The sequence below is a fragment of the Natrix helvetica genome (assembly GCF_964273705.1).
Source record: "Natrix helvetica genome assembly, chromosome: 1".
NCBI classification, from domain to species: domain Eukaryota; kingdom Metazoa; phylum Chordata; class Lepidosauria; order Squamata; family Natricidae; genus Natrix; species Natrix helvetica.
Window position 1 is genome coordinate 364,682,083 of NC_138548.1, and position 17,908 is coordinate 364,699,990.

Below are 17,908 nucleotides of genomic sequence, written 5' to 3' on the forward strand. Positions count from 1 at the left end.
GCGAGTGCGGCGTCCTAGAGAGGGAAAGCTCAGTGATGTCACTTCCTTCTCAGCCTCCTCTGGAAAGTCAGCCGTGACGTTCGCCCTCCAGTGGGCCAATGGGGAAGCGCCTGGAGTTCCCTCTCTTGGCAGAAGGCGCCCCCTGGTGGATTTGGCGCAAAGTGCCAGGATAGGCCCACTTCATTGGGTCTGCATAAGACACTGTTTCTCAACCTTGGCGCCTTTAAGTCCTGCGGACCTCAACTCCCAGAATTCTCTGCTGGCTGGTTGGGGATTCTGGGAGTTGGAGTCCGGAGGACCTAAAGTCGCCAAGGTTGAGAAACACCGGAATAAGAGAAAATAAGTCTCCGTGGCAGCCGCTGAGATATCGGAAGATGCCATCATGTCTCCCCTCCTCCTTCTTTTCATCCCTCATCCAGTTCCAGCAACCGTTTTTTTTATGTTTTAGCTCCACCTTTGTTGCTCTTCTCTGCACTCTTCTCTAGCTCCTCAAGATCTTATTTATTCATTAATTGTACAAAACATAAAGGAAAAAAGAGGAAATAGGAAATTAAGGGAAGGAGAAAGAGGAGAAAAGAAAGTGAGGTGTAGAAGAGAAAAAGAGGGGAAAAAACTTTCCAGCCTGAGAATTCAATCTAATGGAGAAAATCAAAATCGTTTTTGGTCTGCTTCTTTTGAACACTTCAAATGTGAAAATATACAATTTAATACTTGGAGAAGGAAAGCGCAGGATGGTTTCAAACGCTCCGTTGTGGCTGAATGAGGGCGGGCTCCCGTCTGAGGGGATCTGCGCTGTGATTGGTTGCTGCGGTTGGAAAGGGGGCGTTTCCCTTTTCTCCCGCCTTTTCCTTCTGGGCGCCGTTTGAGATTTACCTCAGGATGTTCCTCAATGTCTTCTCTGCTGCGAATGTTAAATACATTTATATTGATATAAAACTAGAAGTTTGTGTCCGTGTCTCCCTCTTCCTTTGGACACCAGCTGCATGTTTCCTCCACATTAAACCTCTTCCGTTGCACCTTCCAGTCGTGCGGGTTGTGTATGTGTGTAAGTGTGTGAAAGTGAAAGCGCCCCAGGACCCTCAGAGACCCCCCACTGTCCTCGCTGGCTGTGGAGCTGCGCTTTTCTTCTCCGCCTGCTAAATTGGATATCTTCACATTTAAAGTGTTCAAAAGAAACAGACCTAAAATGACTTTGGATTTGTCCTTTAGGTAGATTTGTCCCTCTAGAAATGGCTGGTTACATAATAATGTCTCAATGCCTTTTTTTTTTTTTACAAGGAAGAAAATCCGCTCAGATCCTCTTACAAATGTCTGTGGATACGGATTATAATTCTTCTTTTGGGAAAATGTTTCCTTCGATTCCCCTCCAGAAGAACGGAGCTAATCTCGGAGTTTGGGTTCTTGGGAGTCCCAGGGCGGTTTTCTCTCCCCGTAAAATCCCCCTTTTCTCTGTCGATCCTTGCAGGCAAAACGTTGAGTTCCCTGGCAAAGAACGAAGGGCCGGGAGGGAGAATCCGGAGCTCCTTCATAACATGAAACCTTTGTGAGGTTTATGGAGCTTAAAGGTTCCTTTCGAATCAAGGCAGAGATTTGGAAAGGCGGGAAAAGCGGCATTTATTTGGAAAGGATATTTCGCTTCAAAAGACGATTTCTACCAACACGCAAAAGTCGGAGGGAGGAAATTGACAGATGGGGGAAAACTGCGTCGAGGGTCCTTTGGCTGAGAATTGGGGAGGGGGACCGAGGAAGAGCCGCTGCTCAGATGGGGGGGAGACCTCCCTGAATTCTGGGCTTGGGGGGGTCGGAAGAGAAGGGGGGACGGGGGTCTCGGGTGGGCTCTGGGTGGGGGGAAGACTCCACTTGCCGCCCTTCCTGGAGAGGAGGAGACAGACCGGAGTCCCACTCCTGCCCTTGGGATCTCCCTCGCTCACTCGGGATCCCACAGGCAGATCCCGGAGTGGGGCAACGTCTCCAGGGATCCCCCCTCAGCTGACAGAAAACGAAGTTCAGAGAAGGTCGATCAGCCCGGGAGGGAAAATGGGATCCTTCTCCGAGGGGGATCCGACCTGGAAGCGATGAGGAGGGATTTCCTGACCGAAGGCAGCCCCTCACCTGGAATTGGGGTGTGTGGGGGAGGCTCCATCCCTGGAGGCCTTCAGGAAGACGGTTGGGCAGCCCTCTGTCTGTCCGGGGCGGCCTCAGGGCTCCTGTCTGTAAAGTCCTCGACTTGCGACCTGGCTGCCCGGTAACAAATGGACAGCTACCATTGGCTAAGGCGCGCCTGGCTGAAGCGGGACTTTTGCAGCTTCCCTATTGGTTGTTCTGCTTGACAAGCGGAACTTTTGCAGCTTCCCCATTGGTTGTTCTGCTTGACAGCTCCAGTATAAGTAGCTGTCAAGCAGAGCGTGGTGCTGAAGTTGTTGTCCTATCGTTGTCTTTCCTGTGGGTTCAAATAAAGGTTGCTTTTGAGGTTACCTCATTGTGACTCTCACTTCTGTTGACCAGAACTTAATAAAAACCTTTTGTTACATTATTTGAGCGCCACCACTCACTGCCCGGGAGTCGTCGTGAGGTAAAATGTCTGGAGTCTCCAGAGGTTTCATCTCCTCCTCCGTTTTTGACCTGGTCTTTCTTTCCTCCTTTCCCTTCAGGGCCTTTCCACGGGGACCGGAGAGGGTCTCCGGGGGGGGGGGCTCCTCAGGAATCAGCAGGGGGGGGTGTCTGTGCCCTTTCCAGGGCTGAGAGGCTGAGGGAAGAGTCCGAATCATTTCTCCCTGCCCTTCACTCCCTTCAGGCCGCAACACCCGCAGACACAAACTGGGTTCCCAGGAGAGGCTCCCGGTCCTTTTCTTCCAACCTCCTGGCTATTTCTGACAGAAGTTTCTGACAGGATTTGGACCCTTTTGGGGCCTCCTCCGATGTCTGCGGAGCCTTTCAGGGCGGCTGTTCTTGAGGGAGGTGAGTTCAAATCCTGGGAAGAGATTTTTCTCCCTCTTCCACAGACAGTAGGGAGAGGAAGATGGAGAAAGTGCCGCCTCTGAAGTCTTTGACAAGGAGCCATGGAGAGGGGCCTTTCTTCCCCCTACTCCCAAGCCCATCATACCCTGCCCTTTCCCTTCCCCATCCCATGCGATCCCCTTTCCCGCCGTTTCTACGATCCTGGCACTTTGCCACAAATCCACCAGGGGGCGCCCTCCGCCAAAGGAAGGGAACTCCAGGCGCTTCCCCATTGGCCCACTGGAGGGTGAACGTCACAGCTGGCTTTCCACAGGAGGCGGAGAATCACTTAGCCTTGCCTTTCTAGGACGCCACCCACTCGCTCTCCTTAACCCTTGGAGCTCCGCAGGAGGCGCAAAGGCTGCGCGAGAGTCTTGCGGGGGGGACATTCAGACGTGCCTCGGGTGGGGGTGGAGGGGCTCTTCCCGGGACCCATGCTCCCCAGCTACCCTCTCTCCGCAGGATGAAGCGGGGATGCCGGGAAGGCGGCGGGGATCAGGAGAAGAGCTCGGATGGGGGGTCGGGGGGGTCGGGTCGGGTCGGGTCGGGTCAGCGTTGCGGAGGCCCAGCAAGGAGAGGAGACAAGCTGATCGAGGAGGAGGCAGGATTCGCACTGGGCTCCCCGAGGGCCTGATCCTGTCTCCGGAGGGAGAGAGAAGCGGGACGGCCTCTCCAGCTGCCTCCTTCCCGGCCCTCCTCTGGGAACAGCCGCTTGGGGCTCCGGGCAGGTTGGGTGAAGGTTCTTCAATGGCTGAATTCCCACTTTCTAATTCTTGGCTTTTCTTTTTCCTTCCATCTCAGATGCAGAAACCTGAAATCTTTGCAAGGCAAAAGTTTCTCTTGGGGAGGAAAACAAAGAGCGGAATAACTTGCAGGGATCCGTCCTGAAGCCCCAGAAATTCCCCCGTGAAGGAAAAGGCACCTGGAGACCCACCAGAGTCCTTGGACCCACCTGGAGTTGCTCTGCAGGACAGAGAAAGGATGGAGACACAACCTTTGGCCAAGGAGGGAAGCGGAAAAGGCCCTTCAGCTGCTCAGCCTGGAAAGGGGGGGAAGCTCTGGACAAGGACTGGGCAGAAGATCCTGGAGGAGGAAACCATCCGCCTTTCCAAAGTTCAGCCCTGGAACTTCATCCAACACTGGGATGCTGAAGGTCCCCGAGGACTTTGCAGCCGACTCCATGACTTTTGCAGGCGATGGCTGAGACCAGAAAAGCACACCAAAGCCCAGATGCTGGACCTGGTGGTTCTGGAGCAGTTCCTGGCTCTTCTGCCCCCAGAGATGGAGGGCTGGGTGCGGGAGTGTGGAGCAGAGAGCAGCTCCCAGGCGGTGGCCCTGGCGGAAGGCTTCCTCCTGAGCCAGTCGGAGGAGCAGAAGGTCCAGTTGCAGGTGAGAGACTTTAGGGAGCTCAGAAAGGAATAGAACAGTGGGTCTCAACCTTCCTAATGCCACGACCATTTAATACAGTTCCTCATGTTGTGGTGACCCCCAACCATAAAATTATTTTATGTTTTCTGTATTTTTTCAAGAATATGTTTTCCAATGGCCTACGCGACCCCTGTGAAAGGGTCGTTTGACCCCCAAACGGGTCCCGACCCACAGGTTGAGAACCGCTGGAATATCTGATGTGTCTGAATTCTTTACCCCTCCTTCCCAAACTTCATAATATGTGGCAATTCACCATTTTTTGTGGGACATTATTGCGTTGTTTTCTCACTCAGCCTCATGGATGGATATTGGGGGCTTTGAGGTTGTGTTCCGAATATAGGAATCCACTTTGTGTTTTGTGAGGTACATTGATTCTTCTTCTTTTTTCCTTCATCCTATTTGAAGTGCTGCACTGTGGAGATCAGAGATCCTGAGGGAAAGAAGAACCCATCAAATCCCCCTCAGGAGCTATTTTTCAGGAGGATCCCTTGGAAAGATCAAAGTCAGGACACCTCAGGAGGTACCATGTTTCCCTGAAAATAAGGGTCTTATTTTCTTTTGACCCCTGAAATAAGTGCTTGACCTTATATTTGAGGTGCATTAGATGGCAAGAGTGGTCACCTCATGGCTGCTGTTGTGTTGCAATATTTTCGGGGAGGGGAGGGCTTATTATCCAGGGAGGTCTTATTTTCAGGGAAATGGTAATGGAAGATCCTCTGATTACCCATCTGTCTTCACTTTCTCTTCTCTTCTATAGAATACCTCCTCCTATTTTGTTAATTAGGCATTTTGAAATTATTTATTCCTTACAGAGAAACAAAGAATGAAGCTTTCTGGTTTTTATGACGGAGATCAAACAGCAGTTGGACCTCCAAATCAAGTAAGAAAGGGAAAATATATTAGAATTATATTCTCCCTTCAGGAAGTGAAGCAAGTCTCCAAACTGCTCTCTCTCCTTCTATTTTCCATCCTTGTTTGGACTGGATTACTTTTGTGTTCTTCCACAACATGGAGCTTCCTCTGATTATCTTGTTTTGCTAGGTGCTCCTCCAACTTTGAGTTTACAAGAAGCAATTTTTTAAAAGTCCTTCAAGAAATAGGAATAGACATATCACAGTGGCAGGAACTGTTAGAGATCCATTTTTTTGGTAATTCTTTGACACGGAGTTGTGCAAGACTAATGAAAAATAAATAAATACATTGCCACATTACCATTTTTTAAAACTCTTATTTATAACCTGTAGTTCAAAAATAAACAAATCATATTAAAAAATAAAGCAGACTATTGAAATCCAAAGGGAGTGGCCGTGTTGAGCATGTAATCACGGTACTTTGGGCTACAAAATAATTTGCAATCCTTTGATTTACACCTTAATTAGGATATCCAACTTTCCCACTTTACAAAGGTTGAGAAATGACTTTCCCAGGGAATTTTCTCTTCTTCGTTTTCTTCCTTTCAGCCAATAGCTCAGACTACTAGATCAATCAATGAAAGATAGACTTGTGTAAAGCACAGTGATTTAACTTCGTGCATATCCCTGCTTTGGGAATTAGGGAAGAGTGGAACAGAATGACAGAGTTGGTAGGGATCTTGGAGGTCTTCTAGTCCAACCCTCTGCTCAGACAGGAAGCCCTATAACATTTCAGGTAAATGGCTGTCCAATTTCTTCATAAACACCTCCAGTGTTGGAGCACCTACAATTTCTGGAGGCAAGTCATTCCATTGATTAATTGTTCTCACTGTCAGGAAATCTTTACTTGTGGGTTGGTTCTCTCCTTGAATACTTTCCATCCATTTCTTCTTGGAAAAATGCTATCATGTCACCCGCCCAGTCTTTCTTTTCATGACAATGGACATACCCAATTCCAGCAAGTACATTTCTCACTGTTGATTTCATTTTGTTAAATGGGGCCCAATCTGTTGAGGAGTTCTCTTTCTTTACTTTACTTTACTTTTTACTTTTATTGGATTTGTTAACCGCTCCCTCTCCCCTAGGGGACTCGGGGCGGTGTACAGACAGAATAAAAACATTATAAAAAACATTATATACAGCAAATTACAAAACCCCATAAAAACAAATTAAACATAAGTCTGTACAATAATGCCTAGATTAATTAATGATTAAAACCAAATTAAAATACCCCAATTTAAAATAACCAGTCAGGAAGATCAAGGGATTAGATCATGATTGCGATTGGGTCAGGCCAGCTAATTGGAACAGGTGGGTCTTGAGTTCCTTACGGAAGGAGCGGAGGTCAGTAATGATTCTAATGTCAGGGGGGAGGTTGTTCTAGAGGGTCGGGCCCGTCACAGAGAAGGCCCTACTCCTGGGCGTCGCCCGCTGGCATTGTTTGGCGGACGGCACCCGGAGGAGTCCCTCCCTGTGAGAGCGAATTGGTCGCAGGGATGTATGGGGTAGGATGCGATCCCGCAAATAACTAGATCCTGAGCCATGGAGCGCTTTAAAGGTGAGAATCAACACCTTGAAACGCACCCGAAAAGCCACATGTAGCCAGTGCAGCTCGCGCAGGAGAGGTGTTACATGGGAGTACCTGTTACTCCCCATAATTGCCCGCGCGGCCGCATTCTGGACCAGCTGCAGCCTTCGAGTGCATCTCAAGGGGAGCCCAATGTAGAGAGCATTGCAGTAATCCAGGCGGGACGTCACCAGGGCGTGAGTGACTGTGCGAAGGGCGTCCCGGTCCAGTAGGGGGCGCAATTGGCGCATCAGGCAAACCTGGTGGAAGCCCCCCCCTAGCCACGGCCGTCACGTGGTCGTCCAGCAACAGCTGCGTATCTAGGAGGACGCCCAAATTTCTTTTAGCTAAATCATTGATGAAGATAAACAGATCTTGTGAATCCTCTGTTCTTTTTTCCATGTTCGGGAGAGACTTGTATCTTTCGAAGAGGTGGCTGTGTATTTCTCTGAGGAGGAGTGGTCTCAACTGGATCCTGACCAGAAAGCACTGCATTCGGAAGTCATGCTTGAAAATCATAGGAACGTAATCTCTCTGGGTAAGAGTTTTCTAGTCCCCAATCAGAGAGTTGAAGAAGACAGATTATAGTTTGTTTTTTATTTAAAAAATCACTGATCAGATATTGTCTTTTGGGAGGGAGAAGGAAAGATCTTCTCGTACTCCAAGGAAGGAAAGAGAATGTCTCTCTGCTTAGATGCTTTCTCTGCCATTTCTTATATGTATTTTTCCATTTCTATTTGAACTTATCTGTGAAGGTTGAAAAGAACTAGGTGTCCTTTTATGTGTCCTCTGGAGGTCATGTGAGAGGAGTGCGTTGTCATTTGTCCTCTAAAATCTCCAAACTTGTGTGAGAACAAAACTTTGCAAACTAATCAAGGAGAGAAGCAACTTAGAACTAAGGAGTGTTTACGTGCAAAGTCATGTCCGACCCATTGCGACCCCATGGACAACGTTCCTCCAGGCCTTTCTGTCCTCTACCATCTTCTGTAGTCCATTCAAGCTCACGCCTACTGCTTCGGTAACTCCATCCAGCCACTCATTCTCTGTCATCCCCTTCTTTTGCCCTGAATCTTTCCCAGCATTAGGCTCTTCTCCAGGGAGTCCTTCCCATTAGGTGGCCAAAGTATTTGAGTTTCATCTTCAGGCTCTGGCCTTCTAAACAGAAGTCAGGGTTGATTCTCCTCTAGGACTGACTGGTTTGATCGCCTTGCAGTCCAAGGGACTCGCAGGAGTCTTTAGTTCCTCTTCACTTTCTGCCATTAGAGTGGTGTCATCTGCATATCTTGAGGTTGTTGATAATTTCTCCCAGTAATCTTAATTCCAACTTTTGATTCATCTAGCCCTGCCTTTCTCATGATGTGCTCTGCATATACATTAAATAGGCAAGGCGACAGTAGACAGCCTTATATATAGCATGTATAGATAGATAATTGTGAAGAAAAAGATGTTTTCTAGGTATTTTCAAAGCTTTCAGACTCATGAATATAGAAATCATCATTTCTATATCACACCCCTGTAAGCAGGCAAACATACAACCTACTGGAATTTCAGAGAAATTCAGAAGGAAATTCACTTGACTTTCTACACTCTGATCTTTTTCGCTAACCTTGTTATCTTTTTCATTTCCCTTTTGCTTTGAAGGTAACAATGGGCAGGAGAATCAAGATTCCTGTGAACTGTTCCACACGATCAATATTAAAGATGGAATGGAGGAGTTTGGAATTCGAATGGAATTTGAAATCCATGAGAGAAACCAATCAAAGAATTGGAATCAGGAAAGCTCATGTTCCACTGATGCTCCGATGCAAGACTTTCGTGCCCAACAAGAGAAAATAAGGAAAAAATATACTGGAAAAAGTGTGAAGCTAATCAAAGCTAAAGTACAAGTAAATGAACACTATTTAACCCAAAACAAAGGACAAGATGCTATAAGAAGACACAAAGGACAAAATTACAATGGGCCATTCATTCATTCTTTTGGAAATAAGTTCCCTACATCTCAGAAAATGATTGACATAAAAGAGAAGTCTTATAAATGTTTGGAATGTGGAAAATGTTTTAGAACAAGCAGTCAACTTACTATCCATAAAAGGATCCACTCAGGGGAGAAACCATATAAATGCATAGAGTGTGGAAATACCTTTGCTCAAAGAAATCATCTTATTTCCCATAAGATGATCCACACAGGGGAGAAGCCGTATAAATGCATGGAGTGTGGAAAGACATTTACTCAGGGCAGTGGACTTAGAAGACACAAAAAGCTCCACACAGGAGAAAAACCATTTAAATGCATTGAGTGTGGGAAGACGTTTGCTGAAAAAGGTACTCTTATTTCCCATAAGATGATCCACACAGGAGAGAAGCCATATAAATGTTTGGAATGTGGAAAATGTTTTAGAACAAGCAGCCAACTTACTATCCATGAAAGGATCCACACAGGGGAGAAGCCATATAAATGCATGGAGTGTGGAAAGACTTTTGCTCGAAGAAGTTATCTTATTTCCCATAAGATAAGGCACACAGGGGAGAAACTGTATAAATGCATGGAGTGTGGAAAGACTTTTACTCAGAGCAGTGGACTTAGAAGACACAAAAAGCTCCACACAGGAGAGAAACCATTTAAATGCATGGAGTGTGGAAAAAAGTTTGCTGAAAAACATACTCTTATTTCCCATAAAATGATCCACACAGGAGAGAAGCCATATAACTGTATGGAATGTGGAAAGAGCTTTGCTCAGAATGATAATCTATCTTCTCATAAAACGATCCACACTCGGGAGAAACTATATAGCAATAGCAATTTCACTTAAACTTATATTGTCCCCAGCAATCTTGGTCCTCAATTTAGCGACTTCAGAAGGATGAAAGACTGACTCAACCATGAGCCAGTAAGGATCAAACTCCTGGCTGTGGGCAATTAGCCCGTAGTACTTTACTAACCTAATTTTAGAAAAAAATGTACTGGTATAGGATCTCCTGCTTGAGCTGAAAGTGTGGATAAGGGTGCCAGCCACCGAGGACTCATACCGAACTTAAAACTTCAGGCACCAGGGCTCCGTCAATTCCTGATGGACAGAAGGAGAATGTTGCATCTCGGGGGGCTCTTTAAAAAGAAAAAAAATAATCTTCCCATTCACTAGTGGATCCAGAAGTGAATTAAAATCTCTCCAACAATTCCCATCTCATAAACTTGGAATCTCATAAACGTTATCAATACATTTTTGCCTAAAATTAATTTAATTTTGGGTTAGGCAATAAAAATGACTCATGCCATCTGATTGTCTGTTTATCTGCTAAAATAATCTATACGAGTTGCAGATGTTTTTTTAATAAAATGCCAAATTGAAACTTTTCAATTTTCACTGATTTAATAATGCCCTTTCCACTTTCTAGCTGAAATATTTTTTCTCATCAAGAATTTGCATTTCTTGTTCAAACAAACAGTCACAATTTTCACTCTGTAAAGTCACTACCTTTTTAAAGCTATTCCACAAAGATCTTTAATGTTCCCAGATGCAAATGGGCTTATTATGAAAAGAAAAGAAAAACCCACACTGGAGATGTTGTTCTTTGTCTGGGTGGCAACCAGATTAGATCCCTGGTTTAAATTACAAATAAAAAGTTGAATGTTTTTCAGCGTCATAGAATTAACATATTAAAACAATCCCTCAACTGTGAGAAACATAGTTAGCAATGTACTCGGAACTCAGCCCTCACCGGCTGGAATGAGTAATGTGTTGTTGCAGCAAGAGGGGGGTCTTTGCAAATGGGGTGTGTGTGTGTGCGGCGCAGGCAGGCCGAAGCAACGGGTGTCAGCAAGTCACAGCTCTTTCGTCCCCCCTGGTGTGGCTTCCTGTCGGCTAAACTCACCATTAGGCTTAGCCTGGCCTAAGAAGGGAAGGATGGGGGATGAAGACTCGCTCCATATTCCAGAGCGAGTGCGAAGCTTCATCTCTTGCTGGATTTCGCAGGCATTTCTTCTGGCCCTTGTTGGTGCTGTGCAACTGGGAGACACGTAATTTCCTCTCTGCCCCAAGACACTGGCTGGCCCGTGAGATGAGAGAGAGATGAGAAGGAGAGATAGCGGAGAGATTGAGAAAAGAGATGAGAGAGAGGAAGAGAGATCCCGATGTTTTGCTTTCTGTGGGAAACTGGTCGAAATGACTCTGCATATTTAAGATTGCAGAAACATGTGGTCAAGCTAAGTGCGTGAAGGACCCCATGCCGTCACTGGGAGACCAGGCGCTTCAATGAGTGGCACGCTGGATTCATATTAGTGGTCCGTGGGATTTAAAATTACGAATTTAATGGTCCCTGAGGCCCAAAAGGTTGGTGACCCCTGTTTTAAGGACCTTTGGGGGGGGCTCATTCAGACACCCCTCCCATGAATCCATCTAAGAATTGTGCCAGTTAGAGGATTTGGTGAAGGGGGAGATCAAGAGGGATCCCGTCCAAGGGTCTGCGGTGATCCTGGGGATCTGCCTGATCTCAGTGTCCAACTGCCTCACCTTCCCTTCCCCCAAGATCCCTCCTCCCTTCCCCCATCCCTGCTCCTCCATCCCGAGCAAGCTGCCACCTGGGATTTGGACCCCTCCCCACCTCCTTCCCCAGGAATGGCCAGTTCCTTTGGCTGGAAGGAGGCTGGCCAGCTGCAGGCAGAACCTGGCCTGTGGGGTGGGGTCTCTCCCTCAGAACCCCCCCCCAAACGCCCCCCAGGGAGGAATCTCCACAGCGGGATTCTGAATTCCTGCAGTTTGTTCTTTGCCAGGGAACTCAATGTTTTGAGTGCACGGATCGTGAGAGAAAGCGGATTTTATGGGGATGGAAATCAGCTGTCGACCCTGAAGATGACATATGTCTAGCCATATTTTATTGTATTCCTTTTTCTCTATTAGCTTAGCCTTTTAGTAGCTGCTTCTAAAAGCTATCTCAGGCTTGCCAAATTCTAACTGCTGTAAGGGTGTGTGTGTGAAAAGACAATGTTGTGTCTAGTAGCATTCCTTTCTTCTGGGAAGAGAGAAGAGGCCTTCAGCTGGCCGAAGGTGGTGTTTGGAGTCACCGGGGTGTTGGACTGAGGATTGATTGGAGGTTGTGACTCAGGGAGGAAGTTTCAAACTTTTGCTTTCAATGGGTGCAATTTCAGGTCCGTTTCAGAGTTGGAATTACACCAAGTCCTTGCTAATTTAATGTGGGTCTAATAGAATGGATTTGGAAAGGAAGGTGGATGCCTTGGACTTCATTTTTCGGGACATGTTAGTTGGAGGTTTGACACCCGCCCTGAAACTCCCGTCCTAAGAATCAATCCTCTGTGATGAACTTCGTTCTTCTGGAGGGGAGTTGAAAGAAATAGTTTCCCAAAAGAAGAAGGAAATAATCCACATTCATGGATAGGATGCGTCAGGGGAGCCGAGTGGATTTTCTTCCTTGTAAAAGGTTTCAGTATTATTTAGGAAGTGTTAGATATTGTAAATAGTTATAGAGGTTTCCACTCCAGTCCTCCATTTAGGCGGGAAGCCTGGGTTAACCTGATTGGTTGAGAGGCCTGACAGCTCCCTATAAAAGGGGAGCTGTCAGACCTCACAGTTGCTGGATTGTACACACTTGACTGCTAATAAAGAGCTGTTGTTGCCTTCATGTCTGGAGTCTGTCCTCTCATTGCCCTGATCTAACACTGGCGACGAGGATGGGATCGAGAGGAAGATAGGACAGTGAAGAACAACGAGACAATCCAGCAAGTAATCCAGCCCGGAGCATTCGGCATGGCTTCGAGCAGCCATTTTAAGGCGGCAAATTTAAACCGCAGAACAAAATGGCCATGCACGCTCCGCCAACTCCGTTCGACCCCATCAATGAGCATTGGGAGTCATATATGCTTAGATTCGAGTGCTTCTTGGAAGCCAACGATCTTATGGGGGTGCCAGACTCCCGAAAGAAGAATATGTTCCTGGGATACTGCGGCAGAGAAGTATTTGAAATGGCTAAAGATTTGTCAGAGCCGACCCCGATTCAGGCCGTAACCTGGACGGCCTTGCAACAGACTTTGCTAACGCACTACACGCCGAAGCCTTCTCGCCACGTTCGAAGGCACGGATTTTACATGAGAAACCAACGAGAGAACGAGTCTATCAACCAGTACGTAGCTGCCCTGCGAAAAGCGGCTACCCACTGCAACTTCCAGAACCTCGATGACCACATCTTGGATCGCTTAATATGCGGGGTAAGAGACATTCCATTACAGAAACGCCTGCTGGCTCGAACCAATTTAACCCTGCAAATAGCCCTTGACGAAGCAAGAGCATCTGAATCTGCTGACCGGTCTACAGAGACGCTGCATCGCCAAAACTACGCGCCCCAGACCGCCACTAAGCAAGCAAGAGTTCATCACGAGGCCGCAGACCAGGAACCTGAAGACAGCGAGTGCGATGACAGCTACCGCATGCGCAGCAGCCAAATGAAACCGGCACGAAATTTCAATCCCAGTTTGCCGCCCTGCGCAAGCTGCGGAGGGAACCATCCCCGGTCTACGTGTAAGTTCCGGGATGCAATTTGCCGAAATTGCAAGAGAAAAGGGCACATCGCAAAAGTGTGCCGCAGTTACGGTCCTGCCACCACTTGGCAGCCACAGTCACGCCAACAGAGGCCCACCTCAGGGGCTTGGCACAACCAAAAGGGGCGCCCAGAGAGAGAACCGAGGGAGTCAGCCCAGAGAGAGTATTCCCAGAGAGAGTATTCCCAGAGAGAGCCACTCAGAACCTATCTCACCACGATAGGGCAGGTCCGCACAAAGCGGCCCCAAAAGCTGAAGCTCACGGTCCTCATTGAGGACGCTCCTTGCTAGCTTGAGGTTGACACAGGATCATCGCTCACAATAATATCCTGGTCAACGCTCAAAAAGGCTATTCCTAGCCTCAAAAAACACCAGCTACAGAAACCAGACATCATGCTGCGGGACTACCAGGGGAACCGAGTCCCCATCGTCGGCCAGGGCACCTTCAAGGTCCAATTCAAGACCATCACGGCCCAGCTACCCGTCACAGTGGCGAGCGCAACCCTGCAAAGCCTCCTGGGGTTCGACTGGTTCGAGGCTTTAGGCCTGGCAGTCACCGGCATCAACGCAGTCCAGGACAACAGCGCTGCCGAGGCAATTTTTAAGGAGTTCGAGGACGTCTTCAGCTCCGGCCTCGGTAAGTATGTGGGGACCCCAATCTCATTTAATTTGGACCCCAACGTAGCGCCGATCAGGCTCAAGCCCAGGAGGGTACCTTTCACCCTCCGACCCAAAATTGACAAGGAAATTGACAAGCTGGTGAGCCAGGGGATCCTAGAACCAGTCGACCATGCTCGCTGGGAGACCCCAATAGTGACCCCGGTCAAGCCGGACGGGTCAGTCTGCATCTGCGCGGACTATAAATGTACAATTAATGTCGCGCTACAACAGAGCGCCTACCCTGTGCCCTTTGTACAGCACTTACTACATTCGCTAGGGCCAGGAAAAATGTTTGCAAAATTAGATATGGCGCAGGCATACCAACAGTTGCCTGTAGATGGCGCCACGGCGGAGGCCCAGACTATTGTGACGCATAGGGGTGCATTCAAATGCAACCGCCTACAATTCGGTGTTAGTATCGCCCCTGGACTGTTCCAAAGCGTCATGGAACGGCTTTTGCAGGGGATACCAGGAGTCGTCCCCTATTTTGACGACATATTGGTATCGGCTGGAAATGAGGCGCAGCTTTTAAAACGCGTTAGGGCTGTTTTGACAAGAATTCGCGAAAAGGGTCTCCGCCTCAAGAAAGAAAAATGCCAAATTAATGTGCCCAGGGTAGAGTTCCTAGAGTACATGATTGATGGTTCTGGGATCCACCCGACATCCCAAAAAGTAAAAGCTATTCAGGACGCCCCTACACCTCGCACACAGACCGAGTTTCAAGCCTTCCTCGGGCTCCTTAACTTCTACAGCGTCTTTCTCAAGCAGAAAGCGACAGTTGCTGAACCTCTACACCGGTTGCTAGCCAAAAATGCCAAGTGGACCTGGGGACGAGCAGAGGCCGCCGCTTTCGCCGCCATCAAGCGCCTCCTGACAATGGACTCCCTGCTGGTCCAGTATAGCCAAACGCTACCACTGGTCCTAACTTGCGACGCCTCACCGTTCGGCGTCGGCGCGGTCCACAGCCACAGACTGCCTAATGGAACCAAAGCCCCCATCGCCTACTACTCGCGTACCTTGTCTCCCGCTGAAAGAAACTATAGTCAATTGGACAGGGAAGCCTTGGCTGCTATAGCGGGAGTCAAGCGGTTCCACGAGTACCTCTACGGGCGAGACTTCGAGCTTGTCACCGATCACAAGCCACTGCTGGGGCTGCTGGCTGGGGACCGACCCACCCCGGTGTCCCTATCCCCACGTATGACCAGGTGGACTGTTTTCCTGGCTGCCTACTCGTACAAACTCGTTCATCGCCCCGGCTCCTCGCTCGGTCACGCCGACGCACTCAGCCGCTGCCCCCTGCCTGAACTGCTTGCAGACCCCACTCCGGAGACCCCGGTCCTCCTCATAGACTGTTTGGACTCTGGACCGGTCTCCTCTACAGACGTTGCCCGCCTTTCGGCGAAGGACTCACTTATCAAGCAAGTGCTTAACTGGGTATGGAGGGGGTGGCCCAAGGGGCCTGTTGGGGCTGAGTTTAAATCGTTTTATACCAAACGTGATGAATTGTCTGTGTTAAAAGGTTGCCTTCTGTGGGGGTTGTTCCTCACAAACTGCGCCGTTCAGTATTGGAATCTTTCCATGCGGGGCACCCTGGCATTGTCAGGATGAAGGCATTGGCCAGGAGCTACGTCTGGTGGCCTAACATGGACAGGGAAATAGAAGAGTGGGTGGCCACTTGCATACCCTGTCAGGAATCCAGACCAGCCCCTCCAGAGGCGCCCGCTAAGGAGTGGGAGCGCCCTCAAGCACCATGGTCTAGGGTGCACATAGATTTCGCTGGCCCAGTTCACGGCCAGACCTTCCTAATAGTTGTTGACGCACATTCGAAATGGTTAGAGGTAGCCCTGATGACCTCTACCACGGCAGAGGCGGTCATCAAGGTGCTACGGCGCCTGTTCGCCATGCACGGTCTGCCCGATGTCTTGGTCTCTGACAACGGGCCCCAATTTACGGCCATGCACTTCGAGACCTACCTAGCTAGCCAGGGAATTCGGCATGCCCTCGTTGCGCCATTCTACCCGGCCTCCAATGGACAGGCGGAGAGAATGGTGCGCTCAGCAAAAGAAGCCCTCAATAGGATGGGCCCAGGTGATTGGCAAACACGCATCGATCATTATCTCTTAATTCAGCATATCACGCCAAGCGCTACCACAGGGAGAAGCCCAGCCGAGCTTCTCATGGGTCGCCGGCTAAGGTCCCACTTAGACCGGCTACACCCAAACTACTCTGCCACATCGCCCCCAGACTCTACCAGCAAAATTCGGAACTTTTAGCATAGGGGATTCAGTATACACCCACAACTATGCAGGGGGGACTCTGTGGATTCCTGCCACGGTGATAGGCATCACCGGGCCTCGCTCCTATCTCTTGGAGCTAGAGAATGGTAGAAATTGGAGGAGGCACATTGACCAACTCCGCGGTCGCCTAACCCACTCCAATCTTAGGGCACCAGACGAAACTCTGACGCCAACTGACCAAGGCTCCACTCAAAAAGAGCAACCAGTCACTCCTTCTACAGAATTCTCAAACCCGAACGAATCGGTAAACATACCTGACTTTGTCGCCAGCCCACATCGAGCCCCAAGCGAACAAGCTCCAAGGACTCCAGCCGCGGCCAGGGGTAAGTTCCAGCAACTTCCATCGCCTGGAGCAGAGGAGCACAGAGGTCCCTCCGACCTGCTCCACGAACCAGTTCAAAATGAACTGCGCAGGTCTGAGCGAATCAGGCAAAGACCCGCCTATCTCAAAGACTACGTAACCAGTAGGAACACTCCAACTAAGAGGGGAGGAGTGTTAGATATTGTAAATAGTTATAGAGGTTTCCACTCCAGTCCTCCATTTAGGCGGGAAGCCTGGGTTAACCTGATTGGTTGAGAGGCCTGACAGCTCCCTATAAAGGGGGAGCTGTCAGACCTCACAGTTGCTGGATTGTACACACTTGACTGCTAATAAAGAGCTGTTGTTGCCTTCATGTCTGGAGTCTGTCCTCTCATTGCCCTGATCTAACAGGAAGGGTAGAAGGATGGATGGATGTATATCAAACCAAACAATATAATTTATAATATATAACCTGAAATTTTAATAGAAATTCTGCGAACTACAGTAATCCTATACTCTCAAGTATATGACTATAGCATCAACCATTAAAGTCTGGAAACCTTCTCCTCCCCCTGCCCCAATATTATCCCCAAGATAGACATTCCCTTTCTTGTGCACATCTTTCACTACATCCATAAAAAACATATTTTCTAGTCTTTGCGTGAGATTGGAGTTCCGCTTAGTTACCCAAAGGCGAGTTAAACAGATCCTCAATTCCAGATTCTTGGCCTGGATCCTTTCCAGGGATGAGGGGTTGGAGTGATCAAACTCCCCCACCCACGCACCCCAGCCCAGCACCAGCCTCAGCAGGCCAGAGCCAAGTCCACCCCCTGCAGCTGAAAGAGACAGCAGAGTCCGGATCTGCCCCACAGTTGTGTATCTGGACACAGCCAGTCGCACAAAGTCAGCCCCAGATATCCAGGCAGCCTCTGTGGGGCGTCCAGCTCTCACCTGACCCAGGCAGAACCTCTGGGCTCCTTTCATGCTTCCTCCCCCCTCTGAAATACTGTGCTTTTCTCTGAGTTCTCTCTGCCATCCGCAGACACACACACACACACAGTTTCTTCCTCCGACCCCCAACAGCCGCAGAGGCGCTTGGGTTCCGCTTCCCCAGCCTGAAGCGTTGGGCTCTTCTGAAGCGGAACTGAGGAACTGGCCAGGATCCAGCAGGCAACAAGCCTCCATTCTTCATCAGGGCAG

General features: G+C 48.8%; 2 protein-coding genes across 5 annotated transcripts in view; one reads left to right on the forward strand and one right to left on the reverse strand.

Moving 5' to 3' along the window:
- The window catches only part of LOC309384775 (zinc finger protein 202-like), a 152,686-nt gene that overhangs the window by 4,563 nt on the left and 130,215 nt on the right, over positions 1-17,908 (reverse strand). The window lies entirely within an intron of this gene.
- The window catches only part of LOC309384780 (zinc finger protein 287-like), a 34,423-nt gene continuing 20,063 nt past the window's right edge, over positions 3,549-17,908 (forward strand). Inside the window, exons 1-5 of one of the 4 annotated variants that reach the window (XR_014174120.1) lie at positions 3,549-4,386; positions 4,831-4,945; positions 5,238-5,305; positions 7,317-7,441; positions 8,545-10,359. Coding sequence is in view for 3 of the 4 variants with exons in the window: in XM_081938547.1 (XP_081794673.1) it covers positions 5,268-5,305; positions 7,317-7,441; positions 8,545-9,713 (1,332 nt within the window). In the remaining variant the exon portion in view is untranslated. Of the gene's footprint in view, positions 4,387-4,830; positions 4,946-5,237; positions 5,306-7,316; positions 7,442-8,544; positions 10,360-17,908 lie in introns of those variants that run through there. The other 3 variants (XM_081938548.1, XM_081938549.1, XM_081938547.1) reach the window with 3 other exon arrangements.